Source organism: Capricornis sumatraensis, chromosome 23 (assembly GCF_032405125.1).
Source record: "Capricornis sumatraensis isolate serow.1 chromosome 23, serow.2, whole genome shotgun sequence".
In the NCBI taxonomy this organism is placed as follows: domain Eukaryota; kingdom Metazoa; phylum Chordata; class Mammalia; order Artiodactyla; family Bovidae; genus Capricornis; species Capricornis sumatraensis.
Window position 1 is genome coordinate 35,514,538 of NC_091091.1, and position 21,335 is coordinate 35,535,872.

At 40.5% G+C, this 21,335-nt stretch overlaps 1 protein-coding gene across 1 annotated transcript in view; it reads left to right on the forward strand.

The window, feature by feature from the left end:
* The first annotated feature begins 420 nt into the window (after positions 1 to 420).
* TRUB1 (TruB pseudouridine synthase family member 1) overlaps positions 421 to 21,335 on the forward strand; it is a 29,977-nt gene continuing 9,062 nt past the window's right edge. The window contains exons 1-4 of the mRNA XM_068961758.1: positions 421 to 709; positions 4,620 to 4,718; positions 11,634 to 11,689; positions 17,214 to 17,295. Coding sequence (XP_068817859.1) covers positions 421 to 709; positions 4,620 to 4,718; positions 11,634 to 11,689; positions 17,214 to 17,295 — 526 coding nt within the window. The remainder of the gene's footprint in view (positions 710 to 4,619; positions 4,719 to 11,633; positions 11,690 to 17,213; positions 17,296 to 21,335) is intronic.

Below are 21,335 nucleotides of genomic sequence, written 5' to 3' on the forward strand. Positions count from 1 at the left end.
CCCACCAGGCTCCTCCGTCCATGGGATTTTCTAGGCAAGAGTACTGGAGTGGGGTCTGGGTCTTCTTAATTCTTGAAAGGGATGCGGGAGAGACGTGAAGATATTTTTCGCAGAAAATCTATACAGCCTTGGTGTTCGGGTTCGGAAACTGTGAATTACATGTGCGGCACCGAATTAACCCTACTTAACAAGCAAACAGGATGATAGAAAAAAAAAATTACTCCATCAGAGCCCTCAGAAGGGTCAGCGACTCAGCCAGCACGAGAAAAACCAAAGACTACAATTCCCACAAGCCCTTGCGATTCCACCCACCCAGGTAACTTCGAGGCAAGGGAAAGGCAGGCTGGATGTCGGGCGCACTCCTTGTTGCGTCATTAGCGTGCGACTCCAAGATACAAAACCGGTTTGGACTACAAAAGCATGGCAGCTGCTGAGGCGGCGGCGGTGGTGTTGTCGTCCTGTTTGAAACCAGACCCAGCCCCAGTCCCCGAAAGTGCAGGGACAGCTGCAGCCACGGCCGCCACATCCTCAGCGATGGCTGCAGCCGCGGCGGTTGCGGCCGCGGCCAGGACCGGATCCGAAGCCAGGATCTCGAAGCCCGCGTTGGCTACTAAGCTGCTGTCCCTGAGCGGCGTGTTCGCTGTGCACAAGCCCAAAGGGACCACTTCAGCCGAGTTGCTGAATCGGCTGAAGGAGAAGCTGCTGGCAGGTACTGCAGCCGGGTGGGGACCAGGCGGAGGCCATGCGGTCGCCGTGAGAGCGGAAGCCGCACGGGGCACGCTAGACTTTTTGCCCTTTCAAGGCTCAAGTGATAAAAGGCAGGGAAAGGGAGAACGACCACTGTATAAATTCTGGACAGAAATCTGGAGCATCTCCGGCTAGGACTTGTCCTAACGTGAACTCCTGTAGCCTGGTTGGCAGTTGTCGTTCTCAAGGGAAAAAAACAAGCAAAAACAAAAAACAAAACTTACACACCCACAAATAAACCTCTGCTCTTGGGCATGCAGACCAATTTTCTGTAATCTAATCCCTCAGAAACCTTTTGTTTGGCTCACATAAGTGAACTGTACCCAAAAGAATCACTGGCTCTCTACACTCCAAAGCTGCTTTCCTAAAAATATGTTGGAAATGTAGATATTACTTAACCAAGTCTTAACACAGTGTTTTTCACAGAGTGGACGTAAGAATTATTTAAAGTCCCTTGCACAGATGCAGATTCTAATCCTTACCCTTCCAGAGATAGTGATTCTGAGGGTATGGGGTGTTTTTCGGAAAGTCTGTCTTTAAACTGTTGCTCCGGGTGATTTTGGTATAAGCAGTCTATGGACCACATTTTGTTGAACACTATAACTTGGTCACTTCTAAGAGCATTCTTTTTGTTTGTTTGTGTCTTTATATACACTGGGAGAATATTGGAAAATTCTAAAGGATCTCTCAGTTTGTCAATCCAGTAGTTCGTTTCATAGAGTGAAATCAAGGAACTTTTAGTTTTTTTTTTGACACCTGCAGTAAGCCAGATCTGAGAGACACCGACTCCTCCTTAACCGAGCTCATAGCAGTAATTTCTGTAGCCTTTGGTGATAAAACTATTTAACTAGCTTTTCAAGGCCCTCCAGAGTCTGGCCCTGGCTTATTTTTCCATCAAATCAGTACAGGAGATTTCTTCTTTGAATAGTGTCCCCTGGCAAATGTTACTGCTTCCCTTTTTATTGCAAAAACAAAGTATTCTGGTAGGAATTTGTTAATTAAAACTGACCCATTACAGGTTCAGATGTTTGTTGGTAAATTCCTGAAGATATTTAATACCTGTGTTATATCTGCTCATTCTTTTGTTATACTTTCATTGTACTTTGTTACCTGTAAGGATGTTGAAGGAAGGAATTACATCAGAGACAAGCTTTGTGGTGTCATCATGGAGTTGATTCATTCATAGAATTGCTTTCCTTTGGTCTTATTTGTTAGCTAAGCTATGGCTTTTTTGTTCCTCAAAGTAATAATTTCTGTTCTCTTTCAGATAGGTTTCTCATAGGATTAAAGTGATAGCCTGGCTTTCTGGTTAATTGGTCTCCAGGAACTGAAATTTCTTGTTGAAACTTAGTTAAAATTGATTGTTTCCATGCTGTTGCTGAACTGTCTTCTGGAAGCCACTCACTGAGAAGTAGACATTCTCATTACTCTCCATTTCTATATTGCTTGTGATTGGCCGATTCTATATTTCTGTTAGCTAGACCAGGGCTTTCTAAATGCTATTCTGACTGGTTGTCAGGATTTACCTGGAAGGTTCTCTTAAAGATACAGATTTCAGAATACAACATTCTAATGCCAGCCAGGTTTGACAATTGCCGATTTAGGCCACAGTCAGTTGTCATGGCCCTTATTAATGTTCTTTGCCTTTCCTTACATTGATTCATCTGGCACTAAAATCTCTGCTCTTCTGTCTTTTTGAATCCTTCAAGGCCTAAAACATGGCAGAATTTTATAGCTAGAAAAGATCTTAGTAAATATTCATCCATGATGCCAGTGGGGTGAACCAGATTCCGACATAGTAGAGGTAAGGTGTCTTCAGACTTGGAAAAAGGGAAGACAGTAAACTTTAGGGCCTCCATTCTCCAAGCACTGTTAAGTTAAAAATACAAAAGAGATCCCAAAATGTTTCTATAAATACAGTTTGAGTCATAATGGGTTACAGGTCAAGGTGAAGGGTTTGAAGTCTAGGCCTAGCCTTACAGGTTCATGTTAAACCATATCCTCATCTCTTTCCAAGCATGGTGATACCGTAATCAGAGAGTAACATTAGGATTGTGTTCCAGACACCGTGGAGTTCTAACTCACTGCTGCTGCGGTTGCTAAGTCGCTTTAGTCGTGTCCGACTCTGTGTGGCCCCATAGATGGCAGCCCACCAGGCTCTCCCGTTGCTGGGATTCTCCAGGCAAGAGCACTGGAGTGGGTTGCCATTTCCTTCTCCAATGCAGGAAAGTGAAAAGTGAAAGGGAAGTTGCTCAGTCGTGTCCGACCCTTCGCGACCCCACGGACTGCAGCCTACCAGGCTCCTCTGTCCAGGGATTTTCCAGGCAAGAGTACTAGAGTGGGGTGCCATTGCCTTCTCCTCCAACTCACTAAGGTGGTAATTAAGTGGTGATTACAACCCAGCACATCCTTTTGGCCATTTCACCTGGCTTCTCCATTGTTGCTCTGCCTTCTCTCCTCGCCTTGCTCTGTCCTTGCTTCTCAGTTTCTTGTACTCTGTTTCCCATCTTCTCTGTGTCAGTGGTAATGCACGCATGCACAGTCGCTTCAGTTGTGTCGGGCTCTTTGCAACCCTATGGACTGTAGCCCACCAGGCTCCTCTGTCCATAGGTTCTCCAGGCAAGAATGCTGGAGCGGGTAGCCATTTCCTTCTCTAGTGGATCTTCCCGACCCAGGGATCGGACCCTGGTCTTTTACATCTCCTGCAGTGGCAGGCAAGTTCTTTACCGCTAGCGTCACCTGGGAAGTAGGGAAAGTTTTATGGGTTTGAAAGGATACAGATCAATACAGCTCTTCCTGCTTCTCTCTCCATTCTCATTTGAAGTCCGGTAGCCAGTATTCTCTCAATATATTGTTATATACCACGATGATGGTGATAACAGCATATTGGTATAGAGCTTTGAGTTCCCAAAGCATGTTCAGATAGCATTATTTCATTTTATTCTTTACAGTAGGAATATGAGATAGGCCAGGCTGGCATCTTTTGTTTTTTTTCCTTTTCTCTTTTTAAAATCTGAATGCTTTGGCGTATAAGTGGCATCTTAAACTGTTACCTTCTTCCCATGTAACCTTTTGTTGAGATTAGCTTCTTTAAGGAATTGGTGACTTTTGATTAGGAGAGGAGGGCAGATATACAGATAGTTTGGGGACTTAGTGTTCTCAGAAGTAACTCTGTATGAGATATACTCCAGATGTTTAGGTAGCTGGAGTGACCAGCAGAGAACACCAGGGAACAAAAGAGATTTTAGAGGTGGAATTGAGGACTTTTAAAACTAGCTGCCTATGTAAAAACTTCTGCTCATCATCCTCCATCTACCAGCCCACTACTGCCAGGAATTTACTGGATCTTTGTGGATTAGTGTGGATATTTACCCAGTTAAAAAAAAATTTTTTTTTCCCCCTTACAAAATGAGTTCTAGGTTTTCGACAGCTAATTTGGGAATACCGTTTCTTTGTAATTTAGATAGTGTCTGTATATCTTAAAGTCTGTTCTTTGTCAGTATTGCTGTTATCAGTTCAGTCACTCAGTTGTGTCACTCTTTGCGACCCCATGGACTGCAGCCCACCAGGCCTCCCTGTCCATCACCAACTCCCGGAGCTTACTCAAACTCACGTCCATCGAGTCGGTGATACCATCCAACCATCTCATCCTCTGTTGTCCCTTTCTTCTCCCACCTTCAATCTTTCTCAGCATCAGGGTCTTTTCAAATGAGACAGTTCTTATAACCTTAATATATTAAGTTTGTACAATACTTTTTATTTGTTTTGAGTACTCCATCCACACTGCCTCATCCCATAGTAATGGAGATTCTACTTCATTTCTCTAAGTAATTACCTTTTTCTTTTTTTTAAAATCCCAATTACTCTTAAAGAAGCTGGAATGCCTTCTCCAGAATGGACCAAGAGGAAAAAGCAGACTTTGAAAATTGGGCATGGAGGGACCCTAGACAGTGCAGCCCGAGGAGTCCTGGGTAAGAGATATGAATGGAAATTTGATGTAACTGCCACTTAAATTAGAAAGAAATATTGATTAAGAACAGACAGAATTGACTAAAGCCATGTCATTTTCAGTCTACTTGCAGTATTTCAAATCTACTAGATTTACAGTGCCATCTTCTCAAGAAACCCTTCTACAAGGTACAGAAGGCTATTAGAAATAGCCACTTTCACGTGTGGAGTATGCTTGGACCTTGAGAAAGGGTTTGTATCTGTGCAGAAGAGAATTAACACAGCAGGCCTGAGTTCACTATCTTTCTGAAGGCCTGCCTGCATCTGGGGACCTGGATTTGGGGTTGAACCTACCCTTCCCCATCCAATAAGCGCAGTTTGGTGTGCCTCATTGGTTTGTGTAAACAGTGTGGTTAATGCTGGACACCTGCTGTCCATCTTGGAGTCTGAGATTTTTTCCCACCATGCAGTGAGAGGGTGCATCCCCTCCAATAAAACTTTGGATGCTGGGTTTCCAATGGGCTCCCTTGAGCAGGAACACTGTACACATGTTACTCCTTTTTCAATTATGGAAGGAAAAAGGATCCAGCTGTGTAACCTTAGGATGTCACTGTAGATAAATCTTAGCCATGGATGAATCTTTCAGCGTGGGAGAGTCTTGGGGACTCCTGACATAGTATATGACTTTTTTTGTTTTTTTTTTGCCTGTATCTTCAGAAAATGAACCTTATAGTTCCTCAGAGGAAGTCACTTTCTCTTGGGGGCATTAGTTGAGTGTCTTACTGCATGTGGAAGAAGATTGATAGAATTGATTGAGGGAAGAAGAGTCATTTGCCCCTTTTTCTTCCACCTTTGTAATTTGTTTCTTTTTTTTGCATCTAGTAGAGATTCTGAGGGAACACCCCAGCAGCTCTATGGTAGAGAATCCGCCTGCAGTGCAGGATCTGCAGGAGATGCAGGTTCAGTCTCTGGGTGGGGAAGACCCTCTGGAGGAGGGAATGGCAGCCCACTCCAGTATTCTGGACTGGAGAATCCCATGGACAGAGGAGCCTGGCAGGCAACAGTCCATAGGGTCGCAGAGTCAGACATGACTGAAATGACTTAGCACACATGCAGAGATCCTGAAGTCTATCTTTTTAGACTGCCAAAGTGTGTATCCGCAGGATGGGGTATGTTTTTAGACACCTTTTTATAACTGTATCCATAGTCACAGAAATACACAATTGGAATTCTCCCCATTTCCCCCTGCCCCACATACTAGAAACAAACTTTTATGGGACAAGCCTACCTTTTTATATGCCCTGGTGTTTTTTCATTTTACTCTATTCCATTTTGTTTTTACAGTGTTGATCATAATCCCCTAAATTGATTTCATGCTGCCCTAATGGAATGTGACTCATGCTTTGAAAAATACTGTGCTACAGCATCCAGTCCATTTTATTAGAGCTAAAATTAGATGCAAATAAAAACAAACTTGATCTAAGCCAGCCAGAGGAAATGAATGCTTATTTAGAAGAAAAGGATAAAATTGGTGAATAAAATTACATTTTTCAAGAAAATTGGAAACAGTATATGATTTGCATTTTTTAAAATTTACAGATTTTATGTGATGCATGTTGGCAGAAACATCTTTACTTGAGGTTAAGACAGGAAAAAACACATGAAAATTCATTCTCCTGAGTTAGAGAGCTTGAATCCCACTCTAGTACTCTTGCCTGGAAAATCCCATGGATGGAGGAGCCTGGTGGGCTGCAGTCCATGGGGTCGCTAAGAGTCGGACACGACTGAGCGTCTTCACTTTCACTTTTCACTTTCACGCATTGGAGAAGGAAATGGCAACCCACTCCAGTGTTCTTGCCTGGAGAATCCCAGGGATGGGAGAGTCTGGAGGGCTGCCGTCTATGGGGTCGCACAGAGTCAGACATGACTGAAGCGACTTAGCAGCAGCAGCAGCAGAGAACTTGAATAGGCAAATTCTGACACCTTAACTACTGTTTCTTACCATAATAATTGATAATCATTTATTGAGCACTTATTGTATGTGAGGTCCCAAGTTAGTGGTGAGATCAAGAGTTGAACCTGGACGTGCTGAGTGTTAAAGTCTCTGCCCTAATCTGGGATGGCAAATAGCTGGTACTCCTGCCCTTGTTCCCCATGTCCACAGCAGAAATTACTAATCAATCACAGCATTCTTTACCATTGCTTCCAGAAGTGGGTTCATGATTCTTATCAGTTCAGCTCTTCTTGAGTTGAAGCCTATTACAGTCTTCCATTTTCTAAGGTGACCATGCATGCTTAGTCGCTCAGTGGTGTCTGTGACCCCATGGACTGTAGCCCACCAGGCTCCTCTGTCCATGGGATTCTCCAGGCAAGAATACTGGAGTGGGCTGTCATTTTCTCCTCCAGGGGATCTTCCCAATCGAGGGATTGAACCTGTGTCTCCTGTGTCTCCTGCACTGGCAGGTGAATTTGTTACCACCCAGCCACCTGGGAAGTCCCTTTCTAAAGCACAAGAACAGAAGTCCAAGAAGAAAGGGGATAAAATGTGCACTTATTTATTAATAGACCAATTGTATTAATTTATGATTGTTATTCTTTGGCTTGCAGAAAATAGTGATATTCAGGGCACTGAGTAAAGATGTTTATTTTTTACCCTAAATCTAAGGGATCTTGTTGAAAGCTTCCATTTTAATATTGTGAAGGGGTGGCATTTGGGAGAGATTTGTGTTAGTGGAAGAAATTGCATTGGAAATAATTTTCTATTTGGAGGCTTAATTTATATTTGATCACACATGTCCTTCAATGATGATATAATGTGTTCATATGTCAAAATTATTAACTTTTTTCCTAATACCTGTGATTTCTATTAAGAATAGTTTTTTAAAAAGTAGACATTTAGTCACAGAATAAGGGAAGTTTGTTGTCTAAATTCTACAGACTGTTAAGCAAAGTTGATTTTTGGTGTATGGTGAAATGAACACTGGGCTGTAATCATCATGAGTTGTATACTGGCTATTTTATTTACTAAGTACATACACCCTGAGCAAATCCTGTAACCTCCCAGAATTTCAGTTTCTCTCTTAAAAAGTGATAACATCTACTGTAATTCTCAGAGTGAGTGAAGTAAAGTCACTCAGTCGTGTCCGACTCTTTGCGACCCCATGGACTGCAGCCCACCAGGCTCCTCCATCCATGGGATTTTCCAGGCAAGAGTGCTGGAGTGGATTGCCATTTCCTTCTCGAGGGGATCTTCCCAACCCAGGAATCGAGTCTCCCGCATTGCAGGCAGACACTTTACCGTCTGAGTCACCAGGGAAGCCCAATTCTCAGAAGGTTTATTGAAATTATCTTCAGTTCAGTTCAGTCGCCCAGCCGTGTCTGACTCTTTGCGACCCCATGAATCGCAGCACGCCAGGCCTCCCTGTCCATCACCAACTCTTGGAGTTCACTCAGATTCACGTCCATCGAGTCAGTGATGCCATTCAGCCATCTCATCGTCGGTCGTCCCCTTCTCCTCCTGCCCCCAATCCCTCCCAGTATCAAAGTCTTTTCCAATGAGTCAGCTCTTCGCATGAGGTGGCCAAAGTACTGGAGAAGTGTCTATAGTGTATTGATATATACTCTACCCTGTGAAGAACTTTGTAAAAGGGCTTTTTTGTATTGTTGTTGTTAACAAAACTGGACCTAGTGGAAAAATATACTCTTACTTTCAACATTTTTGGCTGTTTTTGCTGTTTTGAGGGGGAAATATTAATGGTAAAGATTTAAGAATTTAGCTGACAATTTAAAATATAATCTGAAATTCAGCTTTATAATTCTATTAATCTATATTTTATAAGTACTAGAAATATTTATAAAATGTTTTCAAATATTAAATAATTATTACATATGATATAATATGAAGCATATATAATTCTATAAAGAGGGCTTACAAAATTCTGAAAAATGCTGTGGTAAGCAGAATAATGACTTTGCTAAAGATGTCTGTGTCCCAGTCTCCAGAACCTATAAATATGTTAGGTTGCATAACAAGGATGCGTTAAAGTTGCACATGGAATTAATGTTGTTGATCAGTTGACTTTAAGATATAGCCTGGAATATCCTGGTGGATCCAGCGTAATCACAAGGGTCTTTAAATTGGAAGAGAAGGCAGAAGAGTGTCAGAGAAGATGTGGCAATGGAAGCAGAGATTGCAGTGATGTGTTTGCTGGCCTTGGTGAGGAAGGGTGTCCTGAGCCAAGGAAGATAAAGAGCCTCCAGAAACTGGAAAAGGCAAGGAACTTCCCCTGGGAAGCCTCTAGATAAAGATTCTCCCCTCAGGCCTCCAGAAAAGAAGGCAGTGTGTTGACCCCTTGATTTTTACCATAGTAAAAGCCAGCTCACATTTCTGACCTCCAAAACTGTAGGATAATAAGTTTGTGTTGTTTTAAACCACTGTGTTGGTAATTTGTTGCACAGACAGTAGGAAGGTGATATTCAGTATAAATTACTTAAAATGGAACTAAGTTTTGATATACTATTTTGAAGTTTAACTTTAAAACTTAAAAAATTATGGTAAAAAAGGTTAGAAAATACAAGAAAACATCAAATTGAAAGTAAAACTATCCACCTTCCAGTAATAATTATTGTCAACATTGTGGTTATATTTCTCCCTAGCTTTTTGTCTATGCAGATTTTTTTTTAAATTGAGCTCTTTCATACATACTCTGGGCTTTCCCGGTAGCTCAGCGGGTAAAGAATCCACCTACATTTCAGGAGACACAGGAGACGTGGCTTCAGTCCCTGGGCTGGGAAGATCCCCTGGAGGAGGAAATGGCAAGCCACTCCAGCATTCTTGCCTGGAGAATCCCCACGGACAGAGGAGCCTGGCGGGGTCGCAAAGAGTCAGAAGCAACTGAGCCCTTGACACTGGACACTGTATACATGTACGAGCTGGGTTACTCTCAGAAGCCTTCCTGTTTCACTGTGGATCACTGAACTAGCAGAGAAATCGTCATCAGTCTAGCCTTTTAACTATGATAGAGTCAGACACATCAGGCCTGCTCTTAAGACACCCTGCATTCTGGATGATAAACCCACCGTGCTCATCCTTGTGTCTGAGAATTTGTCAATTTGTTTCTTCTTTAGAACACACCTCTCTTGTCTGCATGTTCAAATCCTGTACCTCCTTTAAGGCCTAACTGAATGCCTCAATGAAGCATTCTCTGGACTCTGTTGCCATTTAGAGTGACCTCCTACAGTAGTTATCATCCCTGTGTTCATTTTGACACAATCATGTACTGTTGTATTGTTAGTTAATGTTATTCTTTCATTAATTCAGGCAACCTTTTTTTTCTTTTTTTTGCACATTTGCAGTTTCCCTTGTCTGTATTGTATTTTGCCCATGAAATTATAAGCCCTTTCAAAGTCAGGATATGTGCTATTCCATTAAAAGTGTTCTTGGGATGGAGTGCCTGGTAGCTGCTTGCAAAATATTGATTGGGGTTTCTTGAATGGAATAAAACTGAATTGGATCTTTGTTATCATTATACAAAGTTTTTGCCTTAGCAGCAGGTGCTCTTATTTGAAGAGTGCTCTGCTCAACAGAGGATCCCTAAGGCAGACTGTTTTTATGTTAGTCCTTGAACCAGTATGACTATCAAAGAAGCTGAGAGGGGCTTTGGGATAGACTTTATGAAGGAATGGGGATGTGAGCTGGGTTTCAAAGGCAGACTTTGAATATTTTACGAAGAAGTTGGTACTGTAGGCATTGGGACCCTATTGAGGATTGTTCAGGAGCTTTGTGCAGTGGAGTTTTCAGAAATGGTTATGAAATGGTATGAATTGGGAGAAGAAGAGATAGGATGTAGAACAGAGAGGTTGATTTAGGCTGGTGGCGTTGAGAGGAAAGCCTGGATGAGTGAGTTGGCAGGGGGATGAAAGGAAAGAGGTCTGCTGTTAGTTTGGTTGGAATTTTAATTCCAGCATTTACTGGTTGCGAGATACTGGGCAAAGTTCTTAGACTCCTATGCCTCAGTTTCGTCAGCTATCATATAGGGATAATCGTATCCTCTTGTTTTAAGGATTAAATGAGCTAATGAATGGAAAGCACGTAGAGTAGAATTTGATACGTGGTAAACTCAGTGGATGATATCTGCCGCAAATATTCATGATAATTCATTCAACTTGCCAGTCATTTCTCTTTCTTATAATTCTGAATTGTGACGGTTGTATTGTGTGTGTTCTTTTACAAAATTGTATCCACTAATGAGAAATACTTCAATTCTTATGAAACTTTGCTTGCTGGTAAGTGAAGAAATGATTACATCCTCTCATCTTTGGCTGGTGAAATGTGTTGTTACAAGGATAATGTTTGAAACTGAGGAGACAAGTGGGCCATTGTACTTTTTATTTGGTCAATGCAAACATATACTCTCCAGACTCATATTTTACCCTGTATTATTCTTTGTGTTGAGTGGATTTGTTATGTTTCTATTTTCTTGATTGTATACTTCTGGGCACTAATCATCTTTAAATGGTTCATTAGTTACGATGATAACTTTTGCTTTGTTTAATAGTGAACTCTGTCAGAGACTTCATCATACCGAGATTAACTGTAGCATTTTTTTTCACTGATGCCCATATAAAATTCCAGTGAGTCCTTGGAGATTTTTTTCAAAACTTTTTGTTATCTGATTGTCTGGATTGAGGTTTCTAATATTATGTTTCACACTTAGAGAAAGAAAGAAGGTCTCTCCCCCACCCCCACTTCAGAATTTCTTACTTGCATGACAAGCTCAACTGACTGGAGTAATGGGAGCCCTGACATTATGCTAAATAAGTGCTTTTTCTAACTTTACATATGCCAAGAAACTGTGCCCAGTGTATGTCATAAAGCATATTTTTAAAACCTAGTTTTCACAATAGGATGTCATAATATCTCTTTCTTTGATTTGTAGTGGTTGGAATTGGAAGGGGAACAAAAATGTTGACCAGTATGTTATCAGGGTCCAAGGTAAGAATACTGGAATGGTTCTGTTTTTCTTGAATGTTTTCTTAATGAGCCATGTGTTGGATTTTATCAGTTAAAAAATAAACTGTATAACTTGCTTAAATGAGTGTCAACCCTGGGTATTAATCTCAGTGTCTATAATCATGAAATCTGAGATTCAAAATATTGAGACTGTAAATTCGTAATTGAAAAATAAATTTGACTTATAGAAGCAAAAATTTTGTGGTACCTATAATTTTTAAATATATGTGTTTAGTTTTTGTGAGGGTGTTTTTTGTATGTTTCTTTTTGTTTGTTTGTATAGTTATAGTTCTTAAAGAAAACTTACAGATCATAAATTCTATTAGAAGATTTTTTTTAAACCTTAGAATTTTTGTAGAAACAATATCATTTGGTAAACCATGCAGTTTCCAACAAAAGACATGTTTTGTTTAGTGTTTACAAAATGTTTACTAACTAAAAGAATGGGGCTTCTTAAAGATGATGTTACATCATTCCTTGACTGCATCCAAAAGCATCTTTAAGGCTTTGAATAGGAGAGGGAGGAGGGATTAAGTGGGGACAGGAGAGGTTCTAAACCTGGGCTTTAGGCCTTGAGTGAGAACCCTCACTGAACTGGCAAGGTGGAAGGAGCCCTGAGACAAGTCTAGATGTCAGTGTTTCACCTCTCTGGGCCTCTTCCAGCTTTAAAAGAGATATAATATCTGTATTCTAATTAGCAGCTAGATGCTGATTATAATAGCTTGGACTTGGGACCAGTGAAAATGGGGAAGATAGGAAATGTGGAAAATGTGGAAGGAAGATTAATATGCCATTAGGAAGGGGAGAATTTCAGCAAGTTCCTGGACTAAACTTTTTTATTTGTTTTAAAACCCTTGTTGCAAGCAGGTTATAAATAGTTGGTAAGGTGCTTTCCGTCTAAATTTTTTCTTAGAAAAGAAAATGTGGTCAAAGATCATTTAAAATACTTACTATTTCACTGCAGACTTATAAAAATATAATTAATATCAAATTGCTAAATAAGTTTCTAAGCACCTTCATTTTCTGAACTTATTTCATGGTAGGTACTGGCCCTTGGGCCAGACTCTGAGGGCCAGGGGTCTAAGTAAGTGTTTCTTAAAATGAAAAGGCCTGGAAAGCCTATTGCCTTTAACACCCCATTTTAGTTACTAACTGGCATAAAAGCCTGTCTTTCAGTTGGGAAGGATCTTCATGCCTTAGATAAATGGAAGAATCTTCAAAATCATAGTATATAACAGTTGTGTTAAAATGGAGGAATTTGACAGTTGTACAGTAATTTGAACAGTGTATTTAAATACTGACATGTGGAGGTTAGAATCTGTTTCTGGTACAGAATTTTCCAATTGCTTAATATATGTTTAATTCTAAAATATAAACCGTGGTTATTTTGATACAAGATTATGGATGATTTTATTTTCTTTTTTTCATACTATTTGGTATTCTTCAAAATCTTTACAATGAAAAGTCACTTTTTAATAAAAACAGAAGATATATTGTACATTAAGGCATTTGTTTGTTTTCCCCACCAAGATAAAACATGTTAAGTTCACTGAAATATTCATTATCCACCCCCCCAAAAAAAACCCCATTAGTACATGTAACACATTATATGTTTTTAAAAGGTTTTACATGTAAATTCCAGACACATTTCCAGAAGTATGATGACTGGAAAAATACATACATCATTGGCTCTTGTTTAAATTTTATTTATCACAAATCATTTTGGTATTCAGCTAGGAAAGCTGAATGTCATACAGTGAAACCACTGATCTTCGGATGACTCTAGTGTAAGAAAACTCCAGGTGTATCTTATTATAGAGACTTAGTTCTTGGGTACTTCACCTTTGCAAAATAAGAGTTATTATCTTGGTAGCTATTTGTATTTCTTATACTTTTAATTTTAGATTATGTACGTGTGGCTCAGCTGGTAAAGAATCCACTTGCAATGCAGGAGACCTAGGTTTGATCCCTGGTTTGGGAAGATCCCCTGGAGAAGGGAAAAGCTACCCACTCCAGTATTCTGGCCTAGAGAAGTCCATGGACTGTATAATCCATGGTGTCGCAAAGAGTCAGACACAACTAAGCGACTTTCACTCATTTGTTGAAAAAATTAAATCTTTTACATTTTACCTTTAAATTATCAGCGCTCGTGGTGGCTCAGAGGGTAAAGTGTCTGCCTGCAATGCGGGAAACTCGGGTTCGATCCCTGGCTTGGGAAGATCCCCTGGAGAAGGAAATGGCAACCCACTCCAGTACTCTTGCCTGGAAAATCCCATGGACAGAGGAGCCTGGTAGACTACAGTCCATGTGGTCGCAGAGAGTTGGACATGACTGAGCGACTCACTTTCACTTTCATGTTGAAGATGACACTTTTATCAAAGTAGTTAGAAGCTGTTAATGAATTTTTTAAAATAGGCTTTGTTTTCACACTGGCTAGAATCTTGGAGATCTTTTTTCTTAAGCAGTGACTTAAAATATTTTTTTGACCAGGACCCATAATATATCTTGGTATGTATAGAGGGGAGTTACCACAAGAGTAGAGATATCTAGTTCCAGGATGGCAGATACTCAATGTTTAGGTAACAACCATATCATATACCCCGAGGCCTTACCATCCAGTCCTAATGAAAGAGGTTACTAATGAAACAGGGCCTAACACTCTTTCCTGCTGAACCAAGAGACATCCTTAGAATCCTGTTCAGTGTGCTAAATACCAGTCCATGCAACACTATCAATTAATGAGCAGAGAACGAACCTCTTCGTTAAAATCTTTAGGCCATTGGGTTAATTCGCCTTCATTTTGTAAAGACCACAAGTTATTTGGAGCATCCCACTCCCTGGTGGCTCGGAGGTAAAGAATCCGCCTGCAATGCAGGAGACTCGGGTTTGATTCCTGGGTCTGGAAGATCCCCTGGAGAAGGAAATGGCAACCCACTCCAGTATTCTTGCTTGGGAAATCCCTTAGACAGAGGAGGCTGGTGGGCTACAGTCCATACGGTGGCAAGAGTCAGATGCGACTTAGCAACTACGCCACCACCACTCCTTATATGCTTTCCTACCCAGTCAGATCAGAGTATGTTTAAGAAAAGAGCCTTTCCTGTCATTATCATTAGCTTTCTCTCCTGTCAGGCTTTGCTCTGCCAATGATCAACTTTCTCTTGAGTCATTTTTTTCTCACTGCGTTCTGTTTTGGGCTTCTGAGTGTATTATGTAAAAAAAGCACATAGGTTTTCTGAACAGTGCCTGTTACACAAAAGTTGCTCAGTAAATACTGTTATTACTGTTTCCATGTGTTTCATCTATCCCCAAATCTCTCTCTCCTGAGTTACAGGCCTGTTGGATCGCTCTGACTACAGATGCCATAGACATTAATTTTATTCAAGCAATTTCTGTTGGAAATCTTGAATGCAGTTAATTTCATTCATTTTATTTCTCTCTCTGACTTTTTGATGGCCTAGGCAAAAATATGACATTGATGAGAAAGAGGAAGCATGCCAGTTATTTAAGGAAGAAACTTTACTCTGGGTATTAAAGTCAAAAAGAAATTTTTTACAGTAAGGGAGATTGAGTGATAGATGTTCTCAAAAATAGTTCTACAACATGTGTAGAAGTGGCTCTGCATGAAATACAACAGGTAGAATGATTCTGAGGGGGTTAGGTGGACATATCCCTTTGACCTAACTTGATCTAAGTATGGAATATAGCTTACCCAGAAGAAAGCAATAGATTCACAGTCCCTTTACTGTCTTCCCTAAATTACACTTTCCTTGAGCCAGTCATTCAGGAGAATCTGGATGGCAGATGTACCTTGAAGTAACAGCCTTTGATGAGGTTTTGGAGTGTTATCTTTATTAGCTTCCTATATTGCTGATTAAAAGTTGGTGATTTATATGTGCTTTTGAAACCAGATGAGCCATGGAAGGGTTGATGTTCTGTTACGAGATTGCTGGTGCTGTGAAAATGCTCTTAACTAGCATTTCCCAGGTATAAGGCTACTCTCGTGTCTATGTAGAGAAAAACCATAGTGCCTGTAGGCAAAGCCAGCATTTCAGCAGAAAGCAGCCTTCGTATCCCCTCCAACCATTGAAGGGTATCGTCACTGGGGTCTACAGATGTTCCCCCCCAGATGTGTTCAGAGGACAGTAATTTCCCCCAGGTGTACACAAGCATTTTTAGGTTAACTAATCAGTGTCAACTGCGAAGTGTGACTTGAGTAAAGCTCCTCCTGTGAAACTTAGCAACTCTCTAAAGTTGGAGCATCTCTAATCCACTTTCTCCAGAGGTTCGTCCAATTTGTACCTTTTCTCTGCACTCTATTAATATTCATTATATTTCATAAGTACTATATTGAAAATTTTGAAGGACTTACATTTTATGCACTGTATAGAGCTGTTCCTTGTTAATGAAGATATTCAAAACCATGTTTCAGTGTGGTAGCATAATAAGCTTATCATTAATAAACTCATTTTTCTGCAAAGTACTCCAGCTTAAATTGCTGACATAACTGCCGATTCTTTTCAGTGAGAATTCTGTTCCTTGCATTTTTTTTTGCTAATTCCTGTGATCCTCGAAATGAAATTTGAATTTCACCAAACGAGAGGAGAATAAAGAATATGTAGTACCAGTGAGACCCAAGACAGAAAGCAGAACGATCCTCAGTTAACTAGGAGTGATCTAATTCTTCACTTGTGAGTAATGAGCAGTTCTGAGAAGTGACTTTTATCCTTTCAGAGAGCTTAAGACGTAGCCATTTCTTCTTACAAGAAACACATATGTACATTATCTCTGCTATGCTAGTTTTTTTTTACATGTTTAGCTTTTGTTTAAATGCATAATCAAGTTCCTAAGACTGAGCTTGGTATTTCATATAAGAAATAATAATTTAAAATTAATTTTAATTGCATGTGGAGTAAAATTATTGCAGTCCATGGGGTCACAGAGTCGGACACGACTTAGCAACTGAGCAACAGCAACAGATTATTGAATCTTGTGATGACTAAGTAAGGGATTACTGTACCATTATCTCTGCTCCTAGGTATATTTAAATTTTTTCCTTCACAGTCTACACTGCTCAGTAGAAAACTGATTTTTAAAACTTTTTGTACAGTGTTGGATGGCATCACCAGCTCAATGGACATGAGTTTGAGCAAACTCCAGGAGATAGTGAAGGACAGGGAAGCCTGGCATGCTGCAGTCCATGGGGTAGCAAAGAGGTGGACACAACTTAGTGACTGAACAACAAGAACTGTATATTTATGAGCGATGATTATCAATACAATCAGATTTTTCCTTGTCATGTTGGCTGGTTTGGCAAATTTTTGCCTGTTCCTCACTTTATACAATGCTTCCCACATATCAACAACTAACCAAGCAGTTACAGTCTATTGATTTTGCCTTTATTTTATATCAGTTAGGTTTATTAGTAAGGTTCTGTATAAGCTTTAAGATATGCATAACAGTTCTCTACCTTATGGCCTGTTTCCCTCTCTTGTGTCTCTTCCTCTAGAGATATATTGCCATTGGGGAACTGGGGAAGGCTACTGACACGCTAGATTCTACAGGGAAAGTAACGGAAGAAAAACCTTATGGTATGAAGCTCATCATATGTAGTCCTTGTTTCTAATATTTAAAGGAAGTTTCTCTGAACTTGGAATTTAAAAATAAGCCTCTTATGTTTCCGGTGATTTTAATTGTCAGTACATTTCTGTAGGTTAAAAAGGTTGGAAATTGTTTATCACATTGTTGCTTATATGATATGCCTATTAGTAAAGAATTGCAGTAATTGCCTTCTCCTATAATCAATATTTTTTTAACATGCAGAATTCTTCCGAATAACTCCCTTGGCAAAAACCACTTATACAATAGATAGGATCTAGGACATTCTTCCTAGTCTTAGGTGAAACAAAGCAGAGAAATTCTCTTGCTCTCTTGCTCGATTTTACCTGCATCTTGTCATTGTTATTGTTTTGGTTTTGGTTTATATAATTATCTCATAGCTGTTGAAATAATTGTACTAGGTTTAATACTTTAAAATTGATCATATTCCTGTGCTTTTGGAGTATACAAAAAGATATAACAAAAGGAAAGCTATTTCTCTGGAAATAAACAGAATTCACTGAGGCACACTTTAATTTTTCTACCATCCCTTCTTTCACTTCTTTAAGAAAGGAAAGATAAATGAAATGGTTTCCTAGCAACTTTCATAGTGCTTATGCTATTTATAATGCAGCAGTTGTGGTTTTTGTACTGTCAGTTCACCTAAATTATTATGTCATCAACTGAATTATTTGTAAGCTTTCTGTTTTGTTTTGTTTTCTGCCTGTGCTTAATGTTACCTTTTTAAATGTAGCTTTAGGCAGTTTAACATCTGCTTCCCTATGTTTTTGTGTTGAGTGGTCTTAATGTATATTACATATTCCCCCAGTAGAGAGACCAACCGTCTCCTTGTTCATAATGGCTTCTCTTGTCCTGTTAACATTTTATATGTGGCTTAGTATCTTGCATGATTAATCAAGCACCATAATGAAGAGAAAAATCACCAATTTATTTTAAGTCTTTTAAAAAATAAATGTTGAATTAACCTTCAAATCATTATTATTATGGAATAACAGCGTATGCCCACTTAATGGAAACCCAGCCGTAATCTTCAGCCAGAATGCTCGTAAGATTAAAGAGGGCTAGGAGGATGTCAGAGATTTCCAGAGTATCCTACATTATATGTCAGTTTATATATAGTTAGAAGAATGGTGAGGCGGTAAAGTTGGTGAGAGTCATTGGTTGGATGGGGACAGAGAGGAAGTTTGTTAAAAAAGATCTAGGTTTCTGGGTTTTAAAACTGTTACATGATGGTGCGTTCTTTGAGTAGGGAATATTACAAGAGGACCAGGGTAATGAACCACTTAAATATACACTGGTAGGAAGGACTACCCTGAAGCATTTTGGAATTTTTAAAAACTATACTTTGTATTGTATCATTTATGACCTTACTTACCTTAAGGAAAGTGAGTTAGTGTGTTAAAATCATCTCTTTATAATCTTGAAATCTGAGAATCTTAAGAAACGAAACAACTTTCTTTAGGCCTTCAAAAGGAGAGCTCCCTATAGTTGACTGAACACTGTTTGTAGTCCCAGAAAATGAGAACTCAGAGAGTTTTGCTGATTGACATGACTTTTCGGTCTGATCTTGGTAAGTCAGCATAGTTTGTCATCTGTTTAAGCTGCACAGCGGGTACCAAGGGGGAAATAAATATAAAACCTACCTTGTATCCTTAAGAAACTTGTGTCATATGGAGAACTAGGACCTGTGTTCTCAACCCTCTGAGACTTAATCCTAAGACCTGTAACCAGTATTTTGTAATGCCTTCTTTATTATGCTGAAATAAAACTCAGAGGTTTTCTCCCCTACCTACACATTAAAAAAAAAAAAATCAATGTACTATAGTAAATGGACTATAAAGAAGAAATAAAGGGAATTTATAGTAAAATAGTCACATCAGTATGTAAAAGCACAGATATTACTACACTGAAAGTCTTCATGAAGTAATCAGATACGTATATATGACAGATGCTCACACATCAGTCACTGTGAATGCCACAAGTCAAATGCAGACAGACAGGTGTGTTGTGTTCATGACTCAGTACTGGAAAGTTCAGTATCTCCTTGTGGGAGCGACTGAAGGAGAGAGTGATTTGGGGGCTTCCGCAGTGGCTCAGTGGTAAAGAATCCGCCTGCGGTGCAGGAGACGCAGGTTCAGTCCCTGGGTCTGGAAGATCCCCTGGAGAAGGAAAGGCAGCTCTCTCCAGTATCCTTGCCTGGGAAATCCCATGGATAGAGGCGGCAGGTGGGCTACAGTCCATGGGGTCGCAAAAGAGTCACATGCAACTTGGCAACTAAGCAACAAGACTGTACAAAAAATTCTGTGTTTAAGTGGAAAATGGACTTCGATTCTAGCCTAAATGAAGTGGAAGTCGCTCAGTTGCGTCTGACTCTTTGCGACCCTGTGGACTATACAGGCCATGGAATTCTCCAGGCAAGAATACTGGAGTGGGCAGCCTTTCCCTTCTCCGGGGGATCTTCCCAACCCAGGGATCGAACCCCGGTCTCCTGCATTGCAGGTGGATTCTCTTTACCACCTGAGCCACAAGGGAAGCCCAGTGCTAGCCTAAAGTAACTCTAAACAGAAGGTTGCCCACTGGAGCATCTGGCAGCTGCCCGGCACTCGTGCAGAGTGTGGACAGCTCCTCGCTGTGCCACCCATGCACGTCACAGGCGCTCTGGCGTCTCTGGGCCTCCTATTAAGTGCTGCTGCCGTCGCTGCCCACCAGTCATCACAGCAATAAAAAATACAGCTTCTAATTGACCTGTTGAAAACAGCCGCCATCTGGGTAAAACAAGGGGTTATGCAGTAAATGGCACCTGAATGACCTTGGGTCACTTTATCCTATCTAGACAAATTACTGTTTTTAGCCATACAAAATGAGTCTCTAGCTCAGACTCAACCTTCAAACCCTATTAATAGGGCCCTTTTATTATCTATCCTGACACCTTCTGTTATTTCTAAATAGTATTTTTTGCCATTAATTTAATATATTTTTATATATTAATTCCTAAGCTGGGCTGAGACCATGTCTCTCTTGGTTTTTGATGCTTAGAGCAATGCGTGGCATGTAGAATAAAGTATTTAGTGGGTATGAATAAACCAGGCTGGTGATAGAGGCCTTGAAAAGACTGCAGGGAAGTCCCAGGAAAGACAAAGCATCTTCCTACCTTCTGCTGCTCTTTTCTCAGCCACAGTGAGGTATTACATTTCAGGTACAGTGTGTCTCTGAGGATACATGGCTCCAGTGTGCTCATCTGTTCTTCAGGGAGCTCAGGACATTGAGGCTGTGGCTTCCCAAGCTGTCTTGGATGTGAGCCAAGCTTCTGGGAAGGCCTTACTGCTCTGGTGATGGGAATAGCTTTTGTCTCTGCCTCCTGTGGCTTTGTTACTGGGAGGCAAGAAATGTAAACTGTAGGGGCCATCTCTTGCTAATCCTCTGTTGTAAACACCACCACCCCTTGGTCCCGTAATAGAATGTTGCCAATTCTTCTCGAATGGATGCCGCTAATGTTGTATCTGATGCGAGTGGTTCCTCCTGGATTGTGGTCTGGCTTGCCCACATTTCCTAGAGGAAGCTGAAAAGTTGAATTGGGTCTCCAGTTGTCATTTAAACAAATAAGGCACACACTGTACTGGGTCTAGGGTGTAGCTGGGCATCAGTCATCCCATGGTACCTTTTATTTATACTGAAACTTTTTTCTTATAAAGTATTATGCAAATAAAGGAAAGTGAAGAAAGTGTAAGTTTACAACTTAATGAACTATCTGAAAACAAACATCCATGCAGCTCCCAGTCTAGTCAAGAAATAGAGGGGGCTGCCTTGGTGGTCCAGTTGTTAAGAACCCGCCTTGTGGTGAGGGATGACCCGTTCGATCCCTGGTCTGGGAAGATTCCACATGGCATGGGGCAACTAAGCCCTTGAGACCCAACTACTGAGCCCACACTCCAGAGCCCAGGAGCCACAACTACTGAACCTATATGCCTCAGCTACTGAAGCCCACTCGCTCTAGAGCCTGCGGAACAAGAGA